General features: G+C 48.0%; 1 protein-coding gene across 3 annotated transcripts in view; it reads left to right on the forward strand.

Moving 5' to 3' along the window:
* Window positions 1-24177, forward strand: part of ANKS1A (ankyrin repeat and sterile alpha motif domain containing 1A) — a 176734-nt gene that overhangs the window by 78288 nt on the left and 74269 nt on the right. For all 3 annotated transcript variants that reach the window (XM_016223704.2, XM_016223708.2, XM_016223706.2), the window contains 7 exons: window positions 1289-1585; window positions 2308-2383; window positions 2660-2761; window positions 2860-2961; window positions 4402-4598; window positions 7924-8016; window positions 13378-13498. In XM_016223704.2, coding sequence (XP_016079190.2) covers window positions 1289-1585; window positions 2308-2383; window positions 2660-2761; window positions 2860-2961; window positions 4402-4598; window positions 7924-8016; window positions 13378-13498 — 988 coding nt within the window. The remainder of the gene's footprint in view (window positions 1-1288; window positions 1586-2307; window positions 2384-2659; window positions 2762-2859; window positions 2962-4401; window positions 4599-7923; window positions 8017-13377; window positions 13499-24177) is intronic.

Below are 24177 nucleotides of genomic sequence, written 5' to 3' on the forward strand. Positions count from 1 at the left end.
CCCTTTCTGTCCTTATTTCATTTTTAAAAGTTTCTTTGCTGTCCTTCTGGCCTTTTGGGGCCTTGCTCCCAGCAGCTCTGGATCTTTCTGGTACACTTGGTGTAGCTGGAAAAAATGATGCAGTCAAATGCCAGACCAAAAGCAGATGGAATTGCATGCATGTTTGGGTGACTTCTAGTCTGTTACATTTGATGTCATTAATTGAATAAAAGTAGTTGTGAAAACATTTAATTTTTACCTTTTGACCACTGAAAGGTGCATAATATTGACTTGCTGGACAAACCCTTTGTAAACTTTGTTTCCCTAAAGAAGCCTCCTGGGTGAATTCAGGAATCTCAAAATCTCATGGGAGAATTCTTTTCATCAGTGCTTCTAAAGTGGAAAGGGCATGGAAATCACTTTATTCCTGCTCGAATTATACGTTGGCAGCTGTAGTAAAAGAAAGCATCAATGGAATAGTTAATAGTTTGCTTCTGACGATTGAAAAAGCACAAACTTCTATTTTTATCCCGGGTTCTCCCTTTAGTTTGAAGCAGCATTGGCTTCCAGGGCCGCGGGTGTCCATTTGAATTGATGGTGGTGGTACAGTTTTGAATATTTTGCACCTTTCACACAACATTCCGGTGTCTGATGGAATCTTTGTCGCATAGACACACTGTGGATGCTGCATGCATTGACTGGTGCAGGGTAGCATTCCCCCCCCCTTCCTTGGTGACTGACCTCAAGTGCCCCCTCCCCTGGAGATGGCTGTTGGCTGGTGTTGCGAGAGTGATTTTTGGTGCTCTGCTCTGTTACCTTCATTGTTGGCTGATTGATTTGCATGCAAGAAGCTAAGCAGATGACAAACTCTTCAGAAAAGCTTGTCTGTGAGGCAATGGATGGTCAACAAATCCAGAATCAGAACCACGGGGTTGACTAAATATAAATTGTAAAACCAGTTGAAGTTTAAAATGAGTCAACAGCAGCGATTTCTTGGCATTCATCTGCCAGGGCTTCTCCCAAGGCCTGCCATAGTCCCAGGCCACCTGCAGTCACCTCCTTCAGCACAGAGGAGACTGCAGGTGCTAGGTGGCTGCTCCCCTCTTGCAGCACCTGGGGAAGAGGGCTGGTTGGAGCAGTCAACCTTGTTCCCGGGGAGTACCTCTGGATTCTGACTGGTTTCTGTTAGTCCCCAAGGATTACTGCTGTTTCTCTCATTTAAATTTCATTGGCTTTATGTGTGATTGTCCCAGTTGTAGGCCTGCCTGCCAGTCACCTTCCTGATGTGATCTGCTTGTTAACTCTTTAGAACAATGACAACGAGACGGCCCTGCATTGCGCGGCACAGTATGGCCACACGGAGGTGGTGAAGGTCCTCTTAGAGGAGCTCACAGACCCCACGATGCGCAACAACAAGTTCGAGACCCCTCTGGACCTGGCTGCGCTGTATGGGAGGCTGGAGGTGGTGAAGATGCTGCTCAATGCGCACCCCAACCTCTTGAGCTGCAACACTAAGAAGCACACGCCTCTGCACCTGGCGGCCAGGAATGGCCACAGGGCCGTGGTCCAGGTGCTCCTGGACGCAGGCATGGACAGCAACTACCAGGTAGCGGCCAGTAGATATCCTGGGCTCAGTGACTTAGTCGTTTCGGAAAAGGCACAGTGCGTGCTGCTGGGCTGTCTCTTACTGAGCACATTCACACCGCGTGTCAGACGCTTCCATTTGTTGGCTCATTTTACTGGGAGGCTTAAGAGACCAATAAACTCCCCAGTGAGTATGTTATTTTTTGTTTCTTTTCAGGGATAATATGTAGTTATTATTCCCTGAAAAGATGTGATCATAGATAAGCTCTGGAAATTAGAAACGTTTCATTATCTTCCTGTACCCGTGTCCTCACGGCCACCATTTAGCACCGCCAAAGCCCCATCAGCTTGATTTTGCCAACAGGAGACAGCATTTCCCTTGGTGGTTTGCTTTCTCCGTTCAGGCGAGTGACTATTCCTCAGGCTTCGCACTGACCAAGCCACACTCATTACTCCGTCCACCCAGGAAGGTGGAGTTTTGAGGAGTCTTACCCATCGGTGACTCCAAGGGTAACTTAGTCGTGTGTGGCCTGCTGATGGCACAGCAAACACCCATGACAGACAGGCCACACTCGTGGTTTTGGAATCTAGACAAGAAAAATGGGAAAGATAATGACAGAGGGCTGTGTGGTTTATTTATTTTCCTGTCCCTTCTTGTCTCTGTCCCGTTTGTCGTGTGTGGCCACGCGAAACCCAGGCCACTGTTCTGATGACACCCGCTCTGCGCTCTTGTTTGCTTTCCAGACGGAGAAGGGCAGTGCTTTGCATGAGGCCGCTTTGTTTGGCAAGACCGATGTGGTGCACATCCTGCTGGCCGCAGGTGAGGTCGGCAGTGCTCTTGTCTGCACGCATGCCAGGCTGGGACTCTTCCTGGCCTCCCCAGAGGGGACTTTGCTGGCTGCTATTGAACCCAATGTATGTATGTCTCTACTGATTGATTGCAAGTGTGCGAATTGTTCATGAACAGCTGGATTAAATGCTTTGGATGAAAAATGTTGGATGTGAGGCTGGGAGCATTAGGTGTCCTGGAATTTGACCCTCTTTGAGGCTGACTTGAAAATGCTCACCCCACTGGTCCACCTGGTTGCCTTTCTAGGAATTGATGTCAACATAAAAGATAACCGTGGACTGACTGCCCTAGACACTGTCCGGGAACTGCCTTCGCAGAAGAGCCAGCAGATAGCAGCACTTATTGAAGGTATCAGTCCACCTCCCCTTCAGGGGCACCAAGGACACGCTGGCCAGACCAAGGCGTTTGTATATGGTGCAGCTTTTTGTTGTTGTCTTTCCATGTAGATCACATGACCGGAAAAAGAAGTGCAAAAGAGGTGGATAAAACTCCCACACCCCAGCCTCCTCTCATCTCCAGTGTGGACGCCATATCCCAGAAGTCTCAGGGTAAGGCGGCTTTGCTTTGGAGGGGCTCTCAGCTTGAAGAGTTGGACATTCTTTGGCAGAATGGAAAATCTTTATTTAAGTAATAATTTCAGGGAGTTAGGAGGACTTAAGTGCGTATTCACAGTCCTTTTTTCCCGACTGTATGAAGCTGTGCTGGACACCACGTAGGCCTTTGGCAGCAGAAACCATCTTTCCTACTTTATTTCACTCTCTGCTTCCCCAGTTGCTCCGTAAGGTCAGGATGTGTAGCAGGCAGGATAATCTCAAGATGAATTCAAATCTCAGTGGAACCTTTTTCTAACTCACACTCTAGTGTCTTGAGCATAGTTGGCTCGTGAGCATAGTAAATGTTGTTTGTTTTTTATTTCAGAGAGAGGAAGGGAGAGGGAGAGAGAGAGAAACATCAATGATGAGAGAGTCATTGATTGGCTGCCTCCTATGCGCCCCCTACTGGTGATTGAGCCCAAAACCCGGCACGTGCCCTGACCAGGAATCAAACCCTGACCTCCTGGTTCATAGGTCGACGCTCAACCACTGAGCCACACCGGCTGGGCAAGCATAGTAAGTGTTTAATGAGCGTCATGTGGTTGATAGGTGTATATGTGCAGATCTGGGTGATGCATCACCTGGCCAATAGATGTGGTCTAGGTGCTCCATTACTGCCAGGATCCACCTTTTCAGATTTACTGGTCAGCCTTTTGGGTCCTTGGTATGATGAGTGAGAAAGACAAAATACCGGGCACGGCCAAGCATAGCTCAGAGATTGAGCATCGACCTAGGATCCAGGCGATCAGGGTTCGATTCCTGGTCAGGGCACATGCCTGGGTTGTGGGCTCGATCAGTGACTCTCTCATCATTGATGTTTCTGTCTCTCTCTCTCCCCCTCCCTTCCTCTCTCTGAAATCAATAAAGATATAAAAAAAAAATTTTAAAAAAGAAAGACAAAATACTGAGTGACACCTTCCCCAGACACAAATCACAATAAAGAAAGCTAAACGGAACACAGCCAGACACTGAGCAGGGAAGGGGTTTTTCAGGAGCGCAGGGATACAGGGTTAAAGGCTCTCAGTCTGCCTTCCCGTGGAGTCCGCACCTTCCTCCCCGTCACTTTTTTTCTGACTCTAATCTACTGGGAACGGAGTTAGTAGTTCCCTCAGCTCTTAGCGTTCAGTGGTTTTACAGTTAGTTTTGACTCTTTGCAAGCAACCCAGAGATCCCTGGGTTTTCCATATTGAGTAGAGGAAAATCCCTCCACTCCTCAGGTGTGAAGAGCAGTGAAGCCTATTTATTTCTGCTCGTGAGCAGGCCCTCATTCGTTGTCCTGCTCTGGACCAGCGTTTGCCAGTTCAGGCATTGCACAGGCTCCAGGTTGCCGTGGAGCTTGCAAATCCCAGACTCTGCTCTTTTGTTGACCGTCCTGCCCTCTGCCCTCCTCCCCAGGTGACGTGGAGAAAGCAGTGACTGAACTGGTCATCGATTTTGACACAAATGCTGAAGAGGAGGGGCCCTACGAGGCGCTATACAATGCTGTCTCCTGCCACTCGCTGGACAGCATGGCCAGTGGGCGATCATCTGACCGGGACTCTGTGAGCAAGGAGGCCGAGGCTGCGAGCATGAAAGCTGCTGGAGTAAGGCCGGTACGTGGCTGGGGCTTCAGCATCCTGGGCTCTTGGAGTCCTGGGGAGAGGGGTGCCTCTTGTGCCAGCTCGCACAGAGGCCTGTTCTGGGCTCTGTGAGGCATTTCTTGCTCAGTGCACTTAAACTGCACAGGCCGCATTGAGGTAGAATTTTGGTTTTTCCAATTTCAGTGTAACCTGTTTGCATCTTTTTATTACTCCTTGGCCTTAGAGCACCTTACAGTGTTTCGTTTCTATTTGGCCTTAATGCTGCTCTGTGTTTGGGTCCGTGTTTTCTCTGAGAGCAGTCCCGGCGGCGGAAGAGCTTGTGGAAATGAGTTCCTGTCCACCCGCATTCCCGCGCACCTCCCACACCCTCAGAATTACCGTGCGAGCTGGTGGATTTCCGTATCAGCAGGGCTGCGGCAAGGTTCAGTCCCACAGCGCATGTAGTGTGTGGCATTTCTGTTTTCCCAGAAATAACCCCTCTAGCCATTGAAGTAATAGCATGAGGACAGTCCTGAATTTTTCCTTCTCAGGCCCCTCTTCCTGTCTCACTGCTGCTTTGTCTGATGAGTGCTTCTGCTTCTGCCTCAGATACTGTTCTCCAGCCGCCTTACCCCATTTTCTCCTGGGGTTTTACTGCGAACCTGAGCTGACTCGGTTCCCATGGACCTTCCTGTATTGTCGACACAGTAATTTAAGGTTTTGAGCCCGGGCGTTTACTAAACTGGCATTGTTCTAATGGGATCCCAGTGTAATCCCACCTCGAGGCGTATTTCCACGTGTGTATTATTTCTTCCTGTTGGAGAGGCTGGCTTTCCCTTGGGCTGGATCTGCTGGTGACCATTTGGATGGCCCTTTGGCTGCTAGGTGATGCTACTAGGTGGTGCTGCTAGATGCTGCTGCTAGGTGCTGCTGGGTGATGTTGCTAGGTGATGCTACTAGGTGGTGTGCTAGGTGATGCTACTGGGTGGTGCTGCAAGGTGATGTTGCCAGATGGTGCTGCTAGGTGATGTTGCCAGGTGCTGTTGCCAGCTGGTACTGCCAGGTGGTGCTGCCAGGTGATGCTGCCAGGTGGTGCTTCCAGATGATGCTATTAGGTGATGTTGCCAGGTGATGCTGCTAGATGGTGCTGCCAGGTGATGCTGCCAGGTGATGCTTGGGCTTCTCAGGTGTGCCTTGGGTGTGGCCTGATGCTGCTTGGTATTCTTTTGTGTTAGGCTCCTTGCCCTGTCCTGGCACAGACCCCACAGCTCTGAGTGGAGTTTGAAAAGTCCGGCTAGTCTTGTGGTAGCCCACCAGAGAGGGTGTGTTCAAGGAATGTGGTGAAGCAAGTGCCCGTGCTGAGCTCCTCGAGCATAGTGGCTCTGTAGACAGAACTAGTTTTTTTCTACTTCTTTTCACTGTTAGGAACAAACAAATTAAGCAAATCCACCTTGGAGGAAGGCTTTGTTTTCAGTGGTACTTACATGTGATGCCCATTAGAGGGAGCTGGAGGCCTGGCAAGAAGAGCACAGGGTTCCTGCAGGAAGCTTGGCATAACCGAGTTCCTGTGGGGCTTGGCCACTCATTTAGTCTCTTTGTTCCATCTTCCTCTGGAAATCCAGCCTCCTTTGGTCCTTCTAAGTAGAAACTGACGCACTTTGTGTGTGTGCTCTGCCATTTTCATTTGAGTATGTTGTGGCTGTGCCACCTCCTTGGCCCTTGGTAATTAACTGTGGCTGCCAGACTGTTCTACGTCTTGTAAACACCGCGGATGGTGTGTATAAATCAGCTCTGTACTTCCAGGCCCCAGGCCAAGCTTTGACATTAGAGAAAAGAGGACCACGCTTCTCTTTCCTGCCTGTGTCCCTGGTGCTCGCTTCTGCACAGGCTCCTTCAGATGCCAAGCCCTCCAGGAGGGCCTTTGTTGTGTTTCTTCTTGTTTTTCCTTGGCTGTTTGTGTTCCAGGGTTGGGTAACTGGTGTAGATTATGAGCCTGCTGCTTTTTCTATCTCCCTTTACGAGGTGGCACCTCTAGGGCAAAGAAGGGTGGGGAAATGAGACAGTGGAAATCTCATCTAAATTGCTTTGTTTGGTTTGAATGTACAAACCTCTGTCGAAGTTGTTGCCATTGAGTGCCATCTGGTTCCAGGGACTGAAAATGGCTGACTTGTTGAGATGTAATACCTAGCAGTGAAGCATGTTTTAACAGAGAGCTGGGTGCCAAATGCTGACCAATCCTGGCGGCTCCTGAGACATGAAAACCATCTTTCCTCGCAGATCTCTCCCAGGCTCTCCCAGACTCAACACTGACATGACTTAAATACTCCTGTTCTAGCAGCACAGTGAACTAACTAACCTGCAGGCCAGTTCCTGATCACGTTACCACTGCCTTCCCCATAGAACACTGATGATCAGGCTTTGGAATAGAAACGACGTTGAAAGTGCTGTGGGCACAGTGACAAACCGCTCTTTATTGTTCTTTCATCAGAGACCACTCCGTGCGTTTCTGAAAGTGTCTGCCTGTGATGTCACTAACCTCTCTCCAGTGAGTGTTGCTCCAGGGCAGGGCTGGCAAACTAGGTCCACAAACAGCTTCCTCTGTTTGCGAATAAAGTTTAACAGGAGCACAGCCACGCTCACTGGTTTGCCTATTTTCTGTGGCTACTTTTTTACCACAGTGGCAGCGCTGACTGCAACGCCTAAAATATTTACTCTATGGCCCTTTAAGAAAAGGCTTGCCAGCCCCACTCTAGGATGGGGAACTGACTAGTGTTATTTCTTTAAATGGACTGCGGTGAGATAGGGTTTTCATATGCTAATGATATGCAATGGTAATCTTTGGAGAGGGGGTGGTGAGGCTCAGACCAGTTTGAGCTTCTGCTGAGAAATGGGGATGGCATCCAAGTGTGAGCAGGAGTGGATGCTTCTGTCCTTGGTACTTTCCTCATTACTTCCTTAAGCACTTTGGTTTGTTGGAGCTCTTTGACAAGCTGATTCTTTGGACTCCTTTTACTGGAAGCCAGCTTAGATTTTCCTAGTGTTTCATGCGTCAGTCTTATGATGGATGTGTTCCGACCGGGCAGATCTGTGTTTCCGGTGCTGATATTTCTCACTGTGGTCAAGGACAGGAAAGAGGGGTTTATCATCTCCACTATAAACACCAAAAAGCTAAGCGCATGTGACTTGAAGTGTGTTTGTGTGCCGCGTTTTATCTGTACAGATTCTAGACCTTGACTTTGGTCTTGCAGGAGAGGGCTTTGCATTCTTCTTTTCATTTCCAAGGGCTAAGGTAAGAATAAACCAAAAAGTTAGATACTTAAAAAAAGAGGCAGTGAACTACTTCTTTTCTCGTCTGCAGAGGGAACGGCCACCGCCTCCAGCAAAGCCCCCGCCCGATGACGAGGAGGAAGACCGCATGGACCAGAAGCATTTTCCCCTGCCCGCCCCCGAGGTACAGGGTCAGGGCCTGTTCCCATTGCTGAAGTGTGATTTGCTGGAAAGTGCATCCGTGTGTCCTTCGGGACAACTTCGCTTCTCCTTTCTCTTCACCTCTCTGGATTAATACATTTGGATTGTGTGTCTCAGTAATCTGGAACAAGGCCTTTCAGATTTACTCAGAAGTCCTAAGCACAGAATGTTAATGGCGCTCCCTAGCGGACAGGCCGGCCACTGCCCTCCCTGCCCTGAGCAGAGCGAGCACACATGTTGTCCTGGCGCAGATGCGCTCACCGGTCACACTTTTTGCTTTTGCACCTGGGCTGTCTTTTGATACAAAATCTAGAGTACTCTAGTCACCGTTCCTCGGACTGCATCGCATGAATAGGCTTTGCTGGTTTGCCCCAAACAGCTTATTTCTGTTTTTGCATTTTCCTTCTTCATTTCACATGAGTCTGCACGAGGACCAGCATGGAGAATGTGACAGAATGTGACCAAGGAGGGAAGTGGGGGTGGGAGGTGAAGGGAGTCAAAGAAGGTCATTTTAAAAGAATAGTCACTTTTTAAAAAAGAAATGTTATCATGAGGCAAATAGTTCAATCTTCTCACTTAGGCTTATGAAGAAGATTGTATTTTCCTTGAGCTTTCATTTTCCAGATGCTCCTTTAACTTTTCCTACCATTTAGAGAATTTATTGAGTATTTATTTAAAATATTACATAATTTCAATAGTTTATTTTGTGGTTTATTCAGTGCCTTAGTTTTCTTTAATTTAAAAATCAGCTAATATAAACTAGTCAAAGAAGTCTCATTCCGTTATCCCTAGAAGTAGGTGTTAATTTTTTTCACAGTATCAGCATGGACCATCCAGGGAAATGAGTTCTTTTGTTTAATATAAATGTATAGAACTAGAAGGATGGCTTTAGTTTCACAAAACATATAAATGCAAGGAATCCCTTTTAAGAATGTAAGTCATTGTAGGAGATAGGAGACGATTTCTATACTACATACAAACTCTGTCCTTATTTCTTTCTATCCCTTAATTACAAAATGCTAATTATCGTGTCTCAGCTTAAGGGGTCTCTGTCGTTGTAGCCTCTAGGGTGATAGTACATTGGAGCAGATGCAGGTACGTGCAGCCAGTCCCTGCATGTTCTCATGTAGAGGTTTGCCTCATCCCTCCCTTTCTACAAGAAGAAACCTGGTAATATGGAGCATGTTCAGCTGGGGATGGGGTCTCTGTAAATGTCTTATGCTGCCTTTTTAACAGGGACTTGAATTAAAATTCTTAATGCCCAAGGATAAGGGCAAGCAAGGCTCTTAAAGAAGTGTCGGATAATCACTTCCTTTTCCCCCAAGACTTTGTAGAGCAGACAGTTTGGTGATAATACAGTGTCAAGAGGTGGGGGAGAAATCTCCACATTGCCCTCCTGGATGGGAGACTCTGTCGGAGAGATGTCTTCTAGGGCTTGCTTCGGAATAGCCTGGAATGTTGGGTCAGCTGGACCACCAGAGTCAGTGTTCGGAAGACCGTGAGAACCCTGGCATTGCTTGCTCAGTGATGGTTATAAGTGCATGAACATAGAGATGATACGGTCTGGGTCATTGGCCTTTTAATCATCAAGGCAGGTTCTGCTTGCTGTGGTCTGAATGAGTGTCTTCCCCAAAAGTGGACTTTTTTTGTTGTTTTACTCTAGTCTTCACCATTTTATTTCTTATACTCAAAGCTTTACTACCCTAAACCTTATCTCCTAGGAGGCAGTGACTTCATCCAAGTTTAGACTTTTGTATTTGGCCAGCAGTCTACTCCAGTGTTTGTGTCCTGTTCCTGAGGCTTGTCATTGTCAGGTGACCTGTGGAAGCCTTTAAGGAAGCTGAGTATACCTGGCTCCAGGAGAGCTTATCAGAGCAATGAGCAGATCATGAAACTGGTCATTTAAACACGTACACGTGTGTATGCACACAGGCTGTGTAGATGTTTTTGCCCCACCAGGTGGGCTTCCAGCTGCACCCGGCTGACCGTGCACCATCCTGTGCTCAGATGTGCCAAATGTTCATGGGAAGTTGCAGCTGCTGTGGTATCTCTTCCCAGAAAGCTGCCCACACCCCAACTGGCCATTCCATTGTCACAGTTTGGTGGTAGTAGCTTTTCTCTGCAGCAAAAATGTTGCTTTCCATATAGTGGAGAATGGGGGGGGACGGACTTTGATTTATTGCCAGCCCTGGAAGAAGGGAAAAAAGATTAGTAATTTTGTAAAGAGCAGAATCCTTTGGGTTGAAAATCTGTTATTGCCGCATTCACTCTGACACAGGGCTTCCCGAGTGGGAGCTAGGAAGCTCAAAGTAAAGCAGTTTATTGCTTTATTGTGAGATTTTAATCCCATAGCTGGCAGAGGTCAGGACGAAGCAAAAATATCACCCTGAGAGTTGTCTGGGTATGAGTGGGGGACTCTCAGATGTCTGGAGGGAAAGAGTTCTAAATTGGATGGAGAAATTGTACCTCCCAGAAAAGAAAAAAGTGAGGCCAGCTTGGTCCAGAATCAGGAAATGAATTTTATGGCCCTGGCTCTGCTGGGAGCTCTCTGTGGAACCTTGGCCAGTCCCTAGACCTCTCTGGGAACTGGGTTTTGTCATCTGCAGAATGAAAGAGCTGGAACTAGGTACTCTCTAGCTGAGACTTAACGGTTTGGGCCCCTTCCAGCTCTGACATTTGCTGATTCTCTGTCCCCAGGTGTCGTGCACAAAGCCAGGCGCGGAGTGAACTCAGGTCTGATTTCCAGGTGGAAGTCAGCAGTCCGGTCCTGCGGGAAGGAAGGCTGTGATGGGCCTGGCGTCCAAGCTGTCGGCCCTCTCAGAGGCGTGCCCGGGGCTACACGAGAGCCCTTGCTGTGGCAGGACAGGCTGAATCAGGCTTCCAGGGCTCTGCCTAGGTGAAAGCCTTGGGTGTGTAAACCTGCAGGACGCAGGTTCCTGTCTGCAAAGCCTGTGGTATTAAGTTGACGCTGAATGAACTGCTTAATGGCCCCTCTTTGTTCCCTTAATTGTGTTCCTAGGAAGAGGCAAAGGAATAAGTAATACGGGCAAATGGCTCGTTGTAATGAAATAGCTTTTAGCTCCCAGGCGGCTTCCAGTAAGTGGAGGTTCCTGCTGGGATGCGCAGAATTTTGGACGGAGGCTCTCATTCAGCCTTTGGAGTGGCAGCCTTGTTAACAAACTGGAGCGCAGGCTCTCGTTTCATCTGAGGCTTCGAGTATCCTTGCTGTCTGCTCTGGGTGAGCTGTGCCTCCAAGAAGCAAACCTGTGATGAATCACAACCCGATTTGTGTCAGTGAGCTGTGTGACAGGTCAGTGAAGGAGGAGGTTTCTGTGTGGGCCAAAGAATCCCGTTCGTAAGGAGCCGTGTGTAAGGTGGACTGGGAATGCACCCTCATTCACAATATATACTCGTCCAAGAGAAACTGCTTGCTCAGGAGACTTTGTGCTTTGGTTTGCTCTCCTAATAGCTGGTGTGTGATTGTTCTTACTTTGCCTGTGAAACAGTTTTATTCTTAGGACAGATGAGCCAGAATTACCCTCTGACGCAAGGGTCTCCCTTCTCTCTCTCGGGGTGGCCGTAGCACTAATCCTGGTGTTTGTGGCTTGGTTCGAGCTCAGCTGCTCTGGCTCCACAACTGTGGCCACCAGGCCCTTGGCTGACCCAATTAGTTGGCAGGTGTAGGAGCCAGCTTTGAGCCAGTTCCTTCGTCAGAGACCCCTGGCTGCCTGGGCCAGGGCTTTCTCAGCCGACAGAGCTGCCTTTTCTGTACTGAAGTGCATACTGCCTCGCCACTCGACTGCGTTCAGAACAAGGGGGTGGAATTAACTTAAAATGTATTGTCATAAATGTGGTAGGAGCGGGCTTTGGGAAATCCTTCCTTAGCACCCCAGAGCCTGTGAAGAAAGGCTCACAGAAATAGAGAACTCACCGAGCACTTCGTTTCTAGTGCCTGTCGGTCCTCCAGCCTGGGTGGGCCTCGTGCGTATCAGGAGAGAGACGCGGAGTAGGACGCCTTTGTGCACCGCTCCGCTGCAGGGTGGCATATCTACAGAAAAGAGATCATGCAGGACACGGTGGCGATGGGAGAGGCAAGGGGAGGGAGACCTTGGATTTTGTTTTACCCTTTTTGAAGGGTAAAATAAGGTAAGGAAAAGGGAGCTCTTTAATCAGAGCCATTGCCACGTGGGGCCCGGTGCATGTCCACGGAGGCAGTTGTGATCCCGGGGGCACTTGCATTATTTCCTTCTCTTCCCTTCCTCCCCCCCTCTCAGGTGACAAAGGAACCAGTAGTCTCAGACTTGTCCAACGTAACCCTTTTGGGTTATAGCCACTTGCATGAAAAGTCCTGTGGTGTTTTTGTTGCTGGAAAGGGGACCTGGCCCTGAGCGGGTCTGCCCAGGGCCAGCGGGTAGTGTGTGGGTTTTTGACTTCGTGCAGGAAGAATTTCACAGCACGAGCCCAGGTGAATTTTGGAGGATGTTTATTAAACCTGGGGACAGTGACATCCAGAAAGATCTGGGGAAATGAGCCTAGGCTGGGCTGCTTTGGCTCATTAAGGAGTCAGAGAAGCCTGGCCGGGCGTGGCTCAGCGGTTGAGCGTCGACCTATGATCCAGGAGATCGAGGTTCAATTCCCAGTCAGGGCACATGCCCAGATTGTGGGCTCGATCCCCAGTGGGGGGCGTGCAGGCGGCAGCTGATCAGTGATTCTCTCTCATCATTGATGTTTCTCTCTTTCTCTCCCTCTCCCTTCCTCTCTCTGAAATCAATAAAGATATATTTTTTTAAAAAAAGAAAAGAAAAAAGTCAGAGAAAAGGGGGCCTTGGGGACAGGTTCAGCGGGTTTGCCGGGGCCGAGCTGCCACTGCCCATTGCTGCCCTGGTTGCAAGCCTTGCGGGGTCCCTTAGAGTTTAGGAGATGCAAGCCTGTGGGGGAGGAAAAAGGTGCAGGCGAGCTCTGGGCACAGGGAAAACATACTGGGTCCTTTGTCTTTAGGCTTTTATCTCTTTCTTCCAGGTGGAATTCTTAGGGGAGGTCTCAAGGTGGGTTTCAGCAGAACATTCATCAGTTTTTTAGGTGTGCCCTTTCAGGGTTGTGGTCTCCACTGATTGGTCAGTGCCGAGGCAAGGAGTCATTAGTCCTGGTGCTGGTCCTGGTGTCACCCACCTGGTTTTGCTGCTTTCCTGGGCCTGGAGCCAAAACACAGCTGAGGCCTAGATGTTATCTCTAAGGAGGTGACCTGCACCTAGCTGTAAATTGCTCTCCAGTTCATTCAGCCGTCTGCCTCAGTTTCCCTGTTCACGTGTCCTGGCTGACTGGCCTGTCTCATTTTCCCTCTTAGGTCTGCGTGAGAGGCCGGGTTCAGGGGATCTCAGCCAGGGAGGAGGAGGAGGAGCATCCTTACGAGCTGTTGTTAACAGCAGAAACAAAGAAGCTGGCTGCAGTGGACGGAAAGACAAAAGGTACAAACCCCCCCCCCCGGCAGAAACAGCTCTGAAAGCATCTGTACAGTTTGTGATGCTGGGTGGAAGGAGATGATGGTGTTCCTGGCAGCCTGGTGGCCTTTCGTTCTCGGGTTGGATTCTCTTGCCACCTTTCTACACATAAGCAAGGGAAAGGTTAGGTCAGGCCGGGTGTGCACAGAGATGGAGAGGCTGCCAGTGTTGTGGCAGAGATGGATTTGGGGTCTCAAGCCATAAACCCTCAAGTTAACGCTGCAGGAAAACGAGCCCACAAGTCAGTCCCTTTGGGTCCAGGCTGATGGTACAGACTCTGCTTTGAGTACTGACCTCAGAGTGAGGCGCTCCTGGGGAGGGGCAGTGATTGGCTGCCACCAGGTAACTAGAGTGCTCTGTCGCCTTGGCCTACTTTCATTGCCGCTGCAAATTCAGCTTGCTCTGTGAGGGAGTGAGCGCTGTGGGACAGGATCCAGCCACGCCTGTAAATGCAGTCACCACAGAGGTGAGTGCGCCCTGCGGACAGAGGTCCTGTGACCTCCCGAGGAAGAACAGGAAGGGCAGGGCACTTTCTGCCGCAGTGTGAGGGACCTCTGTGGCCTCTCCTCTACTCCCTGTAGCTTGCAGGGACGAGGCCCTTCAAGGATGTTTTCTGTGCCTCCTTCCATTCCTAAGACAGCCCATGGTTCAGGTAAGTGGGTGATGCGAGGGTTTCTTTTGAACCACCCTTTGTGAGACCTGTCAGAAGGTCAGGGAGGCAAAGAGAGTGTGTGCCTATGTGGATGACCTTGTGAATCTTAACTTTAAAGGTCCTCTTTAAAAGGTTTCTCTCTGGTATGCAGGAACTTTGTGGGCTTTTAAATTTTGCTTTGTTTTGTTTCTGGTTTCCATTTGGAGCTTTTTTTTAAAAAAAAGATTATCATTTAGATACAGTAAAATTCACCCTTTCTTGTATAGTTCTATAAGTTTTGACAAATATAGTCATATAACTGCTAACATAATCAAGATAAAGAACAGCTTCATCACAGCAAAAAAATTCTCTGTGCCCCTTTGTAGTCACTCCTGCACCGTTTTCTTACGCCTGGCAGTCACTGCTCTGATGTCTGTCCCAATAATTTTGCCTTTTCTAGAATGTTACTCAGTGGAGTCACACAGTATGAACCCTTTGAGTGTGGTCCCTTTCACTTAGCAGCACTCATCCATGTTGTTGCATATGTCAGTAATTTGTGCCTTTTCATTGCTGAGTAGTATTCCTTTGTATGGATGTACCACAGTTTATCCAGTCTCTAGTTGAGAGACATTTGCTTCATTTACAGTTTGGGGAAATTACAAAGAAAGCTATTATGAACATTTGCATACAGATTTTTGTGTTAACATAGGTTTTATTTCTCTTGGGTAACCAGTAGCAATGGGATGACTGGGTCCTAGGTAAATATATGTTTAAGTTTATAAGAAATTGTCAAACCATTTCCAGAGTGGTTGTACCATTTTGCATTCCCATCAGCAGATGTTATGTATCCTCCCTGGTGCTTAATATTGTCAGGTTTTAAAATTAACCATTCCAATAGGTGTATTGTGGTATTTCATTGTGAATTTAATTTGCGTTGCCCTAAAGACCAATGACTTTGAGTATTAATGTAATTATTTACCATCCTTATACCTAAAAAAGTGTCTGTTTATATCTTTCGCTCATTTTAAAAACTTGGGTTGTTTGAGTTGTAAGTGCTCTTTATATATGTTTTGGACAAAAGTCCTTTATCAGTTCTATGATTTTCTCCTGGTCTGTGATTTATCTTTTTTTTTAGTCGTCACCCAAGGATATTTTTTCCATTGATTTTTTTTTTAAGCGAGAGAGGGAGGGAGGGAAGGAGGGAGGGAAGTTGGGGGGGGAGAGAGAGAAACATCACTGTGAGAGAGACCCATGGATTGGTTGCCTCCTGCATGTGGCCCGACCAGAGCCGGGGATCAAAGTGCAACCCTGGTATGTGCCCTTGACCGGGAATCGAACCCACGACCCTTCAGTGTGTGGGCCAATGCTCCAACCACTAAGGCACACTGACCAAGGCTGATTTATCTTTTTATTCCCTGAGCAGTGTCTTTTGAAGAGCAGGGTTTCTTAATTTTGATGCAGTTTAATAATTTTAATCTTTTTTAAATGGATAAGGTAACAAATATTTTTCTAGAAATTTTATAGCTTTAGGTATTACATTTAGGTCTATGATTCATTCTGAGTTAATTTTTGTATATGGTGTGAGGTGTGGGTGGAGATTTTTTGCCATTTTGTTCTTTCTCAAAATTATTTTAGATATTCTAGTTCCTGGATCTTTCCATTCAAAAAGTTAGAATCCACTTGTTGATTTCTACAAAAAGTCCTGCTGGAATGTCTTTTGAGATTGTGTTGAATCTATAGAGCACTTTGGGAAGAATTGATATCTTCATGTATTGAGTCTTCCAGTCGTGTGGTAGATTTTTAATTAAAACAGAGAGTGGAGTCCAGCCCCGATGCCTTCGCTGATCATTTAATTATAAAGCCATACTGAAATTAATAGAGAGCAAGTAGTTAATTTAATGCTCTGTTTGAAAGTAGTTCTAGGCAAGGGAAGAATCAGCACCATGGAGGAAGAGGGTTCCAATTCTTTCTCTCTCAAAGGCTTGGTCTGGAACTCCAACAGGATAGTGGGTCCAACCTTTGGAAGGAAGAAAAAGGGAAAGTCTGTGAACTTCATAGATGGGGCCAGTCTGCTTGGCTGCCAGGTGCCCTTGGTAGGGATTTCCTTTCCCTAGATGAAAAGCTCCAAATTAAGGGGGGAGCTCACTGCCAAGGAGAACATCAGCCTCACCTCTAGGCCTCCTGTGCTGTGCCTCTTCCAGCTCTGCAGTGCTGGCTAACAGTGAGAGTGGGTGGCCCGGGCAGCGGAGTTAACAGCCACAGGGTGGGGGCGGGGGTGCCTGCCTCCAGGCTGGCTGCTGGGATCACTCAAACAGCTTCCAGACAAAGGAGTTGTGACATTAAATATGAAATCAGACTCTGCCAGCTTCTCAGTAGCCTGGAAGGAATGCCCGCCAGGGTTGGTAAAAGGGAGGCAAATCATTTTCCACTAATGTCATGATCTTAGGAAGCTCTTATGAATTAATTTATCAGTTTTCAAAAGGCCATGTTAATGAGACTACCAGGGCTTTCAAACCTCCTTACTGTATAGTTCAAGAAATTACAATGTAAGGGGTGGGATGGGAGATTTTTATTTTGTTATTTTGTTTTGTTTTGTTAACCCTCACCTGAGGATATTTTTCCACTGACTTTTAGAGAGTAGAAAGGGGAGGGAGGAGGAAGGGAGGGAGGCAGAGAGAGAGGGAGAGAAAGAGAGAGAAACATTGATGTGACAGAGACACATCGATTGGTTGCCTCCCTCATGAGCCTGGCGGGCTGGGGATCAAACCTGCAACCCAGGTATGTGCCCTTGACCGGGAATCGAACTTGCAACCCTTTGGTGTGAGGGCTGACACTAACCACCGAGCCACATGGGCCAGGGCAGATTTTTTTAAATTACATTTTAAAATTTAAATTAAATTTTAAATTACATTTGTATTAGCACACTGGGGAAAACATTGACCAAATACAGAAGTGAATACAAATAAGATGCTCAGGTTCTCCTCCCTCTGCTGCTCACAGTTGCCAGAGGCGACCACGGTGTGTGCTCCAGGCCATTTGCCACCTTTACACAAAAGGGACTGTGTGAGATTGTTGTTTATTTTTAACCTGAAATGGGATCATTTTACAAATGGTTTTGCTAACTTGGATGTTTGTGCTTTTTTACCTTATCTATAGATTATGGCTACAGTTTTTTCTTAGATCTTAAAAATCTACCTTATTCTTTTTAATGGTTGTTAAATAACATCTCATGACTCATTTTTCTGTTCTCCATTGGGGGATGTTTCAGTTGCCTCCAGTATTTCTCTGTCATGAGTTATGCTGCTGTGGACGTTCCGTACACATATGCTTATGTGCTTGTAAGAGTATTTCTTTTTTTTCTTTTTTTTAATATATATTGATTTCAGAGAGAGGAGAGGGAGAGAGATGGAAACATTAATGATGAGAGAGCCATTGATCAGCTGCCTCCTGCACGCCCGTGACTGGGCATCGAGCCTGCAACCCGGGCATGTGCCCTGACCGGGAATCGAACCCCGATCGCCTGGATCCTAGGTCAGTGCTCCACCGCTGAGCCAGGCTGGCCGGGCATAAGACTATTTCTTACAAGACACTGGTAGAAAGCGGATTGGCCGGTCAGAGTAGGTGCACGTCTGCACTTGTTGGCGGAGCTGCAGTACCTCCCTTCAGTGTTGAGCGAGCACTTTCCCCCCAGACCTTCACCAGCACGTGATTCCTTGGATGGGTTTCAACATAAGCAAGGAAAGTGTCTTTTGAAATTGGTATTTGCATCATTAGTGAAATTGAGTATCTTGTCGATTAGTGTTATATATTTTGTCTACGAGTTGCCTATGGTTTGTTTTTTTCCTACTTAGAAACTATTGGTTGGGGAAACACTTCATATAAAGACTGATAACATTTTGCCAAAATGATACTCAGAGGAAAGTTTATACCCTTAAATGTATTTGTTAAAAAACAAGAAAGACTAAACCTTAACCAAGAGAAAGTAGCAGAGAGTAATTAATAAGATAAAAGCAGATCGTATACTTCACATGCTTAATGGTATGCATGGTACACCTCAGTTAAAGGAAAAACAAAAGCAGAATAATGAAGTGGAAAAAAACCAATAGACTGGATCATTACAATGCAAATGTGCTTATTTCTTAAAAGATATCTGACAGTTCTGATCAAGGAGAGAGAGTGCCAGGCCGGCGTGGCTCAGAGGCTGAGCATCGACCTAGGATCCAGGAGATCGCAGTTTGATTCCCGGTCAGGGCACAGGCCCAGGTTGCAGGCTCGATCCCCAGCAGGGGGTGTGCAGGAGGCAGACATAAGAGAGAGATAAAACAACATATTAGAATAATATAGAGGATATATATAACCACAAATTCAGACATTTTAAAAATATTGTGTAAATGTTTTGCACTGATGTAAGAGCGTGTAGAAGCCAACACGTTTAACTACTGTATAGTTAAACACTGTACAGTAAGTTTTCAAAGTACTTTTTTCAAAACAAAACAATAAGATTTATAGAAATAAATTTTACATGGTTGGGTTGTCCAAGAGAGTAGCTGGGCCACCACAGTGACTGATTGAGGTGGGGCTCCTACTGGTATTTTATTCCTGGTAACCAGGAATGCTAAGCATCTTAAACTGTGCAGGACAGTCCTTCACAGTGAAGAATTGCCTCGCCCGGAAATGCCACTTTTGTTTGTAGATCTGACAAAAACTGGTAGAAGTAGAAAGATCCATCATGATCCCTGAGGCAGAAGACCCATCCCCCAAAAAAGGCATTAGGCCCAGGTGGGCTTATGATGGTTTTATGATAGTTTTATCTAACTAGGTATTCCTCTCCTATTTAAATAGTTTCAGATGTGGGTTCTTCCGAGATCATTGTTGAGGGCTAGCGTAACTGAGAACAGTGTTTCCTGTTTCCTGTAGCCTGGTCATTTATTTCTCTTCAGGGTATAACTCTTTGCCAACTGGACATTCTGGTCATACTACAGCTCAGAGAGACAGGAGACAGCTTTCCAAGCTTGATAGCAAATGGGAAAGTAGCCAGGAGTTCTGAAGGTCTTTGTTCTCCATGGTGCTTTTCCGCAGCACCACTCATAGCGCTCAGGTCCCCTCAGCTCGGGACAGTGATGGATGATCATCTGAAGACGGCCTTACACGTGGGCTCATCGGCACAAGGCTACGCTGCTGAGGCGCTTTAGGTGCAGTAAGTCGATATTCCTGAGAGCTGTGCGTTTTGGTCTGTGTGAGGTTTGTGCACGACAGTAAAGACCTTTATGCTCTGGAGGGAGTTTATTTTCGCTTCTCCCTCCACTCCCACATCCAGAGTGCTGCCGATCCCTGAGCCTTGGGGAATTCTGTAGTAAGTCCTGGCTTTCCCTTTGCCGGCTTGGGATTCTCAGGTGTGCTTCCGTTGGACTTCAGGAAGAAGATTAGATAGATACCTGTGTTCAGCGCACTGTCTTCACCTGGGAGGCCAGGCTAGCTTTTCCTGGGAGGTTCTAAGGAGTCAGTTTGGTGCTTTGCCAGTTTAATAACGATGCCTTATTTTCAGCAGCTTCCTCTTCTCCCACCTTCTTGCATCACCTCTACCTTTTTGGCTCCTGCCAAAAGCCCGCTGTGTAACTGCCTTGCTCTCTCAGAGTTGGAATAGTTCACCTTTCTTTCCATTATAAAACAAGTCCAAGCCTTGTGAAGTATACACTATATTTTCTTCCACCAGATTTGGCGACAGCCATTTATTTGTATACATGAGACATATGTAAAATCATCATAAAGGGCAGAATATGTTAAATTCACGTAAGTAGTATAAAAGTAATTTTAGAGTTCAAAAGAGAGGTCAATTACGTCAGTGTAAGAGGTCAGGGATGGCTGTATAAAAGTGGTGGCATTTGAGCTGAACCCCCAAATCGAGAGTCCCACTTGATGGGCAGAAGGTGGGAGGAAGGAGCAGGCATTCCAGGCAGAGGCGGTGGCGCAAGCAGCAGAAAGACGGTGGCTGGCGATAGAGCACGTGTTTGGAAAAGGGTAAGAATCAGTTCGGCCGGAACAAAGAACTGGTCATAGAGTATTGGATCTCGGGTGTCAGCCTTTATTCCAGAGACAGTGCCGTGTGGGAGGAGCTTTTGCGTGAGGTGACAGGGAAGAAGCCATGGACGAATGATTGTGGAGTCTTAGGTTGCAGGTGGGAGACAAGAGGCTTCAAGGGATCTCTCAAAGGAAATTAGAGCCGAGACTAGGGGCCGGTCAGAAGTGGTAGGAAGGAGGGTGTGGATGGCGGAGGCGTTGAGAAGGGCCTTACAGTGAAATGAGGAAGAATGGGGGGGTTGAGGATAATCCTGAGGTTCTAAGCCTGGTTAATTGGGATGATACTGTGCAACTAACAGAAATAGGGGATTGAAGGGGGGACGTGTTTGAGGGAAGATGTTGAGTTCAGTTTTGAATATGAGTTTGATGCATTCAGGTACCAGGAGAATATCCAGGTAAAGATACTCCGTAAACACTTAGAAATATAGGTGCAGTGTTCAAGAGAGATGTACAGGTTAGAAAATCAGATTAATGAATCATCCAAGTTGAGGTGATGGTTAACAAACAATAATCGATTGCAGGGGGACAGCAAGAGAGATTGAAGAAGTTGAGAATAGACCTCCTGTTAGGAGGCACAAGGGGAAGAAGCCTAGGAGGGTAACCAGGAGAAGGCAGTGTCTTAAAAGCCAAGGCTGGATATGATGGAAACCCCAAATAACAGGTTTAAACAAGGTCGAGGTCCAGAAGTAAGGAGTCGGGGCTAGTCCGTGAGGGTCAAGGACCCAGGTTCCTTTTGCCACCTCCTGGTTCAAGATACCTGTTCAGGTGCAAACCGTCAGCACAGGAAGGAAGGAAGCGGGCACGTTGTTGAAGACAGTTCTGAGGTGGCACAAACCACTTTCACTTATAGCCCATTGGCCAGAACTTGGTCATGTGGCTACACCTGGCTACAGCGAAGATGGGAAATGTAGTCTTTATTTTAGGTGGCTGTGAGCCAATCTAAAAAAAACCGTAACCAAGGAAGAAAGGGACCAGCAGTAAGCAGGGCCAGATGATGCAGAAAGAGCTGGAGGGACGAAGACCGGAAAGGGGTTAGGCCGTTAGGAGGCCATTCGTAAGCCCTGGGCAGGGAGATGCTTCTCTGAGGCAGGAGGGGAGGGAGGAAGTTACCCCCACATCTCGACAGTGTGGAGAGTGGGTGAGCAAGGCTGTCTGATCTCAGTGTCCTCAGGAAATCCATGTGGTTATCTCCCAAGCGTATACATAGGTGCTGTGGAGAAAATGACGGTTTGAAAAGAGTGGAAGAGATGAGGAATCGGCCTTATGGTGATATCCCCGTTCTCAAGAGAGGAACAAAAGGACAGCTGGGTCTGGTAGTCAGGCTTGCTTTTGGATTCTTGCTCTGCCACTGGTGACCTTGAGGAAATCATTTAACCTCTTTAAACCTCATTTTCTACGTGTAAAATAGGAATCCAAATTCTTACCTCACGGTTGCTGTGACTATTAAAAAAGAAATTTCTTAGCACAGTGTCTGGCACAGAATAACTAGTACCTAGTACATCAAAGCTGTTGGAAGCAGCGGAGTTAAACGGTGGGTAGAGGACTCGGTCAGTTGTTTCTTAAGTGTTCAGCAGGGCTCAACATTCCAGCAACTGGAGAAGGGAAAGCAAATGGCTGCGCATACCCACTGCTGGAACTGGCAGGAGATCAAGGGCGGCAGAGATGGCAAGTGTGCTATTAAATCAGGCACAACTGTCACACTGGTCGCACACTGATCAGGCGGAGCTGGCGTGTTGAATAGGGCAGTTGAGGGGCCAGAGGCCCAACAGCAGGCAGTGTACAGACTCAGGAGGTGTTGAAGGAAGTGGCGGGGATGGAAGGTCATCAGGACCAAGTCAGTGAACCACAGAGCTGGGCTGTACCTGTGGGTGCTACAGTGGGTGGAGAGGGTTCCCAACCACCATGCTGTTGTGACACGTCGCCCTGAACCAGCCTTGCAAGACTACTGGTTTACAGGGCCACTTTGAAGAACCCCATCTCTTTGCATAGTCAGGAGAGAGGAATCCAGCCTCCGTGTGCAGTGTTTGCATGAAGAGCAGTTGGGAATGGTTGTAAACGAGAAAGGGTGAGAATGCTGGCAGCTTCCACTTTCTGAAAGCCCCTAGGCCAGCCACGTGCTGAGTTAGTTTACTCCAATTAGGTCATGAATCTCTCCTGGCAGACCTTCGGTAGGGCTACTTTTATCCCTGTCTAGTAGATGAGGAAGGAAATTAGGTGTTAGAGCTGGGCCTTAAGCCCTCGTTGGCTGGATCCAAGGCCTCTTTAGCCATGAGGTTAAATCATTTCACCCAGAGCCCTGCTGCTGCTCACATTCTTAACATCAGAGAGCTGGAAGGAAACCTAGGTCGCCTTCACAGACTCAAACCCTGCTAGATCTCAAGCCCTAGAGAACGCAGCCTCGCTGTTCCCCTCAGAGGAAAAGTCACAGGGCTGGGACTGCATCTCAGGCCTCTGGTTCTATTTCTCGGGTTACCATGGACCAGAATGGATTCTCTGTCTGTGCTCAGATACAATGTCCGGCCATTGTCTGCATAACCTAGTCAGTACCTTCCGTCTGGGGGAAGCGTGGTGACCCTGCAAAAGCAGGTTTCTGACGCCCACCACAGTGACTAGGCAGTGGCAGTGTTCTGGTCCTAATGGAACAGAGACCAGAGCAGCCCGGGAGATTGGACACCCCGGCTTTCTCCTCTGGGTCTCAGGGTCTATTGGACTTAGTGAGTCCTCATGTGAGTCGAAGTTTTCAGCCTAGTTTAACGGGCAGGTGAGTAAGAATGTGTTAAAACGTCGTTATTCAGAAGCCGAGGTCCCCAAGGATCATCACAGTAATTAACATGCAGCGCAGAAGACCCCTTGCTTCAGCTGCTCGCGGGCGAAGAGAAAAGAATGAAGATCGCAAGTTGAAGGGGCTGGGAGTCGGTGTGCCCGTGTTCCGTCAGCGCAGCAGCTGGCCTTGACGTAGGGGGCAGGACAGCCTTCCGCCAGCTCCCTCCTGCTCCCCGAGAGGGCAGGTGGTGCGGAGTGGAGGGCCGAGGGCAGGGGGAGGGCTGGGAGCCTTGGAATTCCAAAGGCAGAGCACACGGAGGCCCAGGTGGAAGCAGCCTCAGCCTGAGGGCTCTCTTCTGCGAGCCCTCACGCCCGTGGGACCCCGCACGAGGCTCGCGCTCTGCTTTTTCTGGTGCATTTCCACTTCTCTCGAAGCCTGGCAAGGCCTTCCTGCCCCTCAGTGCCAGCTCAGAAGCCGCCTCTCTGAGACGCTTCCTGGTTGAACGTAACCACACTTTCCCTCTGCCCACCGTGCGTTGGCTTATGCTTTCCTTAAAGCCTTGGTCGCTGGTCGTTCCTGTGTATCCGTGTCTCTTCAGTGGGGGGAAGCCCGTGAACACAGGCAGCGCCTTCCTCTCTCCCGGCCCCCACCGCCTCCCCGCCCCCGGCAGACACTTTGCACGAGCTTGTGGATGGAGGGAGGTTAGGGAGACAGGCTGGGGCCTCAGTGTCTCACTCCGTTACCTCTGTTTCCTCCTGCTGCCCAGAGCTGTCAGGATGGTGACGTCAGTGGGTATACGTACTGGTCGCGTACATTGTCTTTGATGGTTCTTGTGAGGAACAGAGAAGCAGTGGGCCTCATCTGTGAGCAAAACATGTTATAATAGGCCCTGTGTGGGGATAATAGCAATTGTTTACATCTGTGGAGAGCTAGCACGAGCCAAGCGTGGTTCCAAATGCTTTACATGTATCATGTAATTCCCACAACCACCTATGAGAGACGTGCTACTAAGATTCCACAGTACACACGAGAACCCTGGTCACAGAGAGTTAAGTAACTTGCTAAGCTCTGGCTCTTGACCAGGACATTGTTGTTAGCAGCTCGTCCGTCAGAGACCTCACGTCATCCTGGCCTGATAGGAGGAAGGGACCATTGAGGAGATCTCTTCCCGCC

This window comes from Miniopterus natalensis, chromosome 5 (assembly GCF_054644295.1).
Source record: "Miniopterus natalensis isolate mMinNat1 chromosome 5, mMinNat1.hap1, whole genome shotgun sequence".
NCBI classification, from domain to species: domain Eukaryota; kingdom Metazoa; phylum Chordata; class Mammalia; order Chiroptera; family Miniopteridae; genus Miniopterus; species Miniopterus natalensis.